At 38.4% G+C, this 6,045-nt stretch overlaps 1 protein-coding gene across 1 annotated transcript; it reads right to left on the bottom strand.

The window, feature by feature from the left end:
- Nucleotides 1-612: 612 nt before the first annotated feature.
- LOC105562287 (probable ribosome biogenesis protein RLP24) lies at nucleotides 613-2,432 on the bottom strand. The gene is made up of 2 exons (XM_012013021.1): nucleotides 2,281-2,432; nucleotides 613-1,972 (listed from the first exon to the last, which is right to left on the bottom strand). The coding sequence occupies exons 1-2, from the start codon at nucleotides 2,359-2,361 to the stop codon at nucleotides 1,532-1,534; spliced, it is 522 nt and encodes a 173-aa protein (XP_011868411.1). The 5' UTR covers nucleotides 2,362-2,432; the 3' UTR covers nucleotides 613-1,531.
- Between the last annotated feature and the right edge of the window lie 3,613 nt (nucleotides 2,433-6,045).

Raw genomic sequence — 6,045 nt, 5'->3', positions numbered from 1 at the left:
ATGTAACTCGTCCTATGATTCTTTTATACGATTAAATTCCATTTTCTTTCTCTTTCATTTACGACAAAAGGTGTCTATATCACGTGCAATAAATCCCGCGTATTGTCCAAGCTACTCAGACAGTACGCGGTATCAGACGGGTATTATCGGTGCCATAATTACGCATTTAACACGTAGCAAAACGTGGAAAGAGAAACGGTGCTCGTGCACAATGCCAGGCGATTGATGTCGAAACCTTGGGACGCGGATACCGCAGCTTTAATGCGCGCCCATTGTACGATGGTGATATAATGGGAGAACATTATTTACTCTTGTTACAGTGTGCTCCATGACGAGAATATTATACAATGTCTAATGTCATGTCTTTTGCAAAATGCATGGACGGCCGTGAAACGGCTGTAATGAACGGACGGAATTAGTAGACCATGCAACCGCGTGTTAAAGAGAATACATTTCTATCTGCTCACGATTAATCCTAGTAGCTCCATCTGTAGAAATTTCTTAAAGAGTTTTCAGATGAAGAAACACGAATTCGCAGATGAAGAAGAAAATTAGAAAATAAATATCATTAAAGATACACTTTTGTGACATTAAAAAAACAGACTGAATATAAAGCAGGCAAAATAACTTTTTAATATTTATTGTTTTACAGTTCTCGCAGTGATAACCTGCGCTCTCGCGAGTGCACGCGCTCGTTACAGAAATAAAAACTAAATAACCATACAGACTAGTGATTTCTATGTCTATATAGAATTATTGTAACTTACATTGCAACCCATAATTTATTAAGGGCCAGTTTCACAAACGTCGGCTAATTGTTAGAGTTCACAGTAGATTCCCTATCTTTTTTTATCTTATTATTTAAGAAGAGACAAAGAACTAATTAACCCTCGGTTAGCAGTTTACCGATGTCTGTGAAACTGAAACCCAAGTGGAAACAGTTTGTAGAATAAGTAAAATGATTAGATACGAAGGAGTATAAAACGATTTAATTATCGGTTTAATTATAATTATCGGTTTGTTTCGACTCCCTACATTTTCCAACCCCTTTTGGCTTGATTTATTAAAAAGAATCCACAAGGGTCGAAAATTCAGCAAGGTCGTGCGTGGGAGATTCGCAAGAAACGCACGGAGGTGTGTGGTAAGATTCTGCAAGCGTAAGCTAATTTAGCGCGTGCTAACCCTCCATCTCCTGTACCTTCCATCTCTCCTTGTAAAGTCCAATTTACACCATCCAGTTTCAAAGATTATCTTACAATTCATCATCATCGGACGTTTCTTTAGCTGACATTTTCTGAAGAAACGAAACATTTAATATAAACGGGATTTAGAGACGCTTCCCGAGATTAAAAAATCCGAACAATTAAGATGTTAACTTTTACATTATATTCCAATTCACAATTTGTATATATTTCACGTAGACGATGTAAAATGTGAATTGTTTTGAAGCTATCGTTTTTCTTTAATTTATATAATTTTTTGAGATGATAAAAATTGAACGTATGAGACGAGCTTAAGTTTGCGTATCGTATTAATTCACTTCCAATGCTTCAACTTCATCGCAGGAATCTTCATCCACGTGCATCTGTTCCTGCTCCTCGGCCATCTCTTCCTGTTTTCGTTTCTCTTTGAGGCCGGCAGCTGGCGAGCGGATGAGAGAGAAGTCACGCTGCACCTCCTTGACATCTCTCTCCTTCTCGAGTTCCCTTCCCTTACGCAATCGCTGCATAATGTGCAGATTCTGTCGCCTCTGCCTAATAGACTCCACCTTCTTCATCGCCTCCACGGTCTTGCTCCATAATTCTCTGTTATATTTGACGGGCGCGTTCCTCCTCTTTTCGAACTCGAACGACGGATCCACCCCCAGTTCTTTGCCGACGGTCTTTCTGTAGGCTTTGGTCCATTTGACTTTCCTCGGATTCTTCTTCTTCTTGAATGCAGCGTGACACTTCGAGCGGCAGAACTTGAATATCTGTAATATCATTCATATTAACTGCAACGACGTTTCGACGAGCAGAGACAATCGCGAATCGCTATAGCTGCGATTGGGAAGAACTGAGAACGATAATTTCTTCTTGTAAACGGTTTACTTTTCATGCTTCGAGATACACAAGATCTGCGAAGTCAATTGCGAGAGAGGAACTTTTGTAATCTGTCTTTACTACGATGTTTATGTGGGATACATAACCTCATCTCAATATTAATGCCATGTGATCCACTTCTTTATTCTACGCGAGTTTATCGGGTTATTTAATATTAGATTAATCGTACAGCCCTTACCTTACAATCATTCCTCACAAATTGAATTCCGTGTCCCGGATATATCCGGGACGAGCAGAAATAACACGTTTCTATACGCATGTTGCGATGTGTTGCGAGAACAGTTGTGAACAGTGCGAGAAGGAGACTCTCAACTCACGTGATCACGTTTAGCTCCAGCGTTCTCGAATGAACAGACAGATGGCAGGACAGGAAAGTTACCGACGGACGAGAATAGTAATTGATTACTTTCACATGCGTGATTTAGGCTGCGGTCAAACTGCCGCTACAAATGCTTCGAAGTGTTCTTCTTTTCCTTTCTTTCAATAAAGTTAAAAGGAGAAGAGAAACGCTTCGAAGCGTTTGTAGCGGCAGCTTGACCGCAGCCTTAGTAGAGATAACAGAGCGGCTGATCCCTAACATTAATATTACCTGTTTACCAGAGACAAAACCTGAGAGCGGCCACACCGGCGTTTTAATCTTGTAGAGGTTGGTTTGTTTTTATTGAATAAAAATTTCATTCTAATAAAAACGAGAGGTATTAGTTTATGTATAATTAGAACAATGCAAAGTTTAATTTGATCAGAGTGCAAGCGTATTGATTGTCCGATATAAACGGAGCAATCTTGTATGTACAAAAGAATGTTTAAATAATTTTCTAGTGAATATCTAGAACAGTGTGTGCTACAAATTTTATTGACAAAAAGAGTACAAGTTTGATACAAAATCTGATACATTTATACCAAAATGCTAGTAGAAATAAAGCATATCAATAAAATATGACAATTTGACAATTAATGGTAAAAATCAAATTTTAATATACTTGCTAGGGTAAATGTCCCAATTACTGCCAGTGTCCCAATTACTGCCGCTTTTTTAATTGTAGTATTAGAATAAAAAGTATAAAAACGTTATATATTAAAAATATTTTAATGTTTAACTAAAACCGTCATATAAACATAAACACAACTATATAAAGTATTTGATAAGTTATTATTCATAAAATATAACAATCGTATTTTTTACAACAAAAATTAACATAAATTAGGAGTTAGGTACTCGTAAGATGAGTTTGGTAGAAATGGCAGTAAATGAGGGGCAGTATTAGGTACACGGGTAATAAATAGGGAGGCAATATTAGGTACGTGTGGCAGTAATTGTAGGGACAGTATTTAGAACACTGACTGACAGTAATAGGTTCAATACCCTATATTTTTTATTCTTTCAATATATTTAAATTCTAAATCACTTTTAAGCTTATTGCTTTTATTTTGTGTATATTCAAGTATTTACTTGCATAACGATAAAACAGAATGGTTGTTATATACTTAAAACATAATAAAATTAACATATAAACTATCACTATATGCATAAAGCGGCAGTAATTGGGACATTTACCCTATACGGTCTAACACAACTGTATTGTTAGCAAAATTTTTAGCAATTATTTGTATAATTTATATTTCAGTATTTTACTTTTTATTTCATTGTCGTACGTCAGTTTCATGATAAGAGCATACATACTCAACATAGACAGCTGCGGGATGCAAAACGAAGAAGATTGGTTTTTGGTTCGTGTCGCTACGTCGATTTTTCGCCGAGTTATAGCGTTTTAAAAATCGGGCGCGCGCGCACCCATTCATTTGAGAAGGCCGCGCGAGTATTACGCAAGTATTACACGAGCGTACTACGTCCCCAAAAAACTGGCATCAAAACATACGAAGCACAGGGGTTCGGTAATAAACACCGGCGCGCGAGACGCCGCACGATACACCGCATATACGCGCCGTCTGCTGCTACTGAATGAGGATTAAGATCGCGAGTCGATATAATCGTAAATAACTTCGCACAGAAAAATCGTAGGAAGATGATCCTGGTCTCGTTGGAAAGCTAAGATTTCAGCGCTTCTAACGAGATAAGAATGGCTTATCTCGGGTCATTAGTTTATGAGATATGATTTAATATTTTCGAAAATAAAATTGATTTTCTTCCGTGATCGAGATCGCGAGTCGATATAATCGTGAATATCTTCGCACAGAAAAATCGTAGGAAGATGATCTTGGTCTCGGTGGAAAGCTAAGATTTCAGCGCTTCTAACGAGATAAGAATGGCTCATCTCGAATTATTAGTTTATGAGGCATTATTGATAAATTGATTTTGCCCCAAGATCGAGAATGTGAATTAATCTTTCGATTGGATGAATCTCTCTCACGTCGTGCATTAAATAGCACAACTTTAATTTATGTTCATTCAATATTCATTTTTCTATATATACACATATGTAATTGCACAGTTTCTTGTTGATAATCCCCTCCTCGGGTACTACCTTGTCGTGGTGGAGGGGCTTAAGTATCCTGAAGGGTTACTCTCTAAAAATGACTTAGTGGTTTATTACTGAAAACAATGAATATTCACTGATTTACAGTAATGATGCACTGATCAATTTTTAGAGAGTACAGACCCTAAAGACGGGACAACCAAAGGTACCCATCGCGTTCGGGAGTACCGTATAGTATTCGCAAAACGTGTCGCGATGAGATTCGACTCAAAGTTCTGACCAGCATTTGTACGATTCCGTTAATAAAAGAAAAGTTTTTTGTCTCGGTAACAGAAGTCCTTTCTGAGGGTGCGAGCATCGTTTAAGGAAGTAATTATCGTCCGTAATTATCGGCCTGAGCAAGTGATTTCAAGTTAGCTCGCACTCTGATCTCGGCTTTGATTTCTTCGACGTACAGATCGCGATCGCGCGATGATATCGTTCACTGATTTTTCGCAGAGAAACGATCGCGATTTCACTCCGCACTTGTGCGCGTACGCGTATCGAGAAAGAAAATACAACACGACCGAGCGCGGATTCCAAAAAACACGTAGCGTCACAGCCCGAGCTTTGATTCCAAGAAATGATCGTTGCGGTGTAAACAGCTCGGTCGCCGAGCGCAAGTAAACAAAAAATTACATAGCGCCGTGAACGTCATCACCTCGTGACCATGACCTCGGTCGAAAACGGTCTCTATTGTGTCGCATCATTCGGCGCGTATCAGTCGACCGAGTCGGATGTTCCGTTCCGCGTGTCTTCGCGTCGCTTTTCGTAACGCGATCTCGTGCACGGAAAGAAAAATGTAGTTGCCGTAGCTAATAACTGCTTGTGGCAACTAAATTTCAGTTGTAAAATATGGACAGCTAATATTTAGTTGTGATAGCTAAATATTTTGCTACTGTGCCTATTGTATTAGATGCGATAGCAAACCGTTTACTGTGGTTTAGAAATTTATAGTTATGGCAGCAAAATATTTCAAGCAAACCATGATTAGCTATGGTAGCGAAATTTTTCTTTTCAGTGTGTGAGAACTAATTGTGGTGATCATATTCGTTGATCTCTACGGTGCGTCGAGACGAATATCACGCGTGCTTTGAAGAGAAAGCGATAAGTGAATTACATAGAGAAATTATTAGTTCCGATACTTACATCCACGAGTGACAGTGCCTTTTTTTCAATAATCGAACTGGAATGAATCTCTTTCGCGTAGTGCTTGAAAATTTTCGTCAGTTTAAGTGAAACATTTATCGCTTTCAGATGAAAAGCGCGAGATAGTACACGAATCGTCGGATAATATAATAACGAACACTTGTAATACATCGATCGCGTACCAAGAAGTAATCTCCTTAACAATTAAACGTACAAAAGTGCGCATAAAATTTCCATTTTCGTCGTGTTCGGGAGTGCCGTTTAAAATAATCGGACTAAAGACTTTTCAAAGCCCATTTGAGAAGCAAGTATTTGTCAAA

Source organism: Vollenhovia emeryi, unplaced genomic scaffold, assembly GCF_000949405.1.
Source record: "Vollenhovia emeryi isolate VEMERY1.0 unplaced genomic scaffold, V.emery_V1.0 DF939191.1, whole genome shotgun sequence".
NCBI classification, from domain to species: Eukaryota; Metazoa; Arthropoda; class Insecta; order Hymenoptera; family Formicidae; genus Vollenhovia; species Vollenhovia emeryi.
This window is presented reverse-complemented; position numbering and strand designations above follow the sequence as displayed.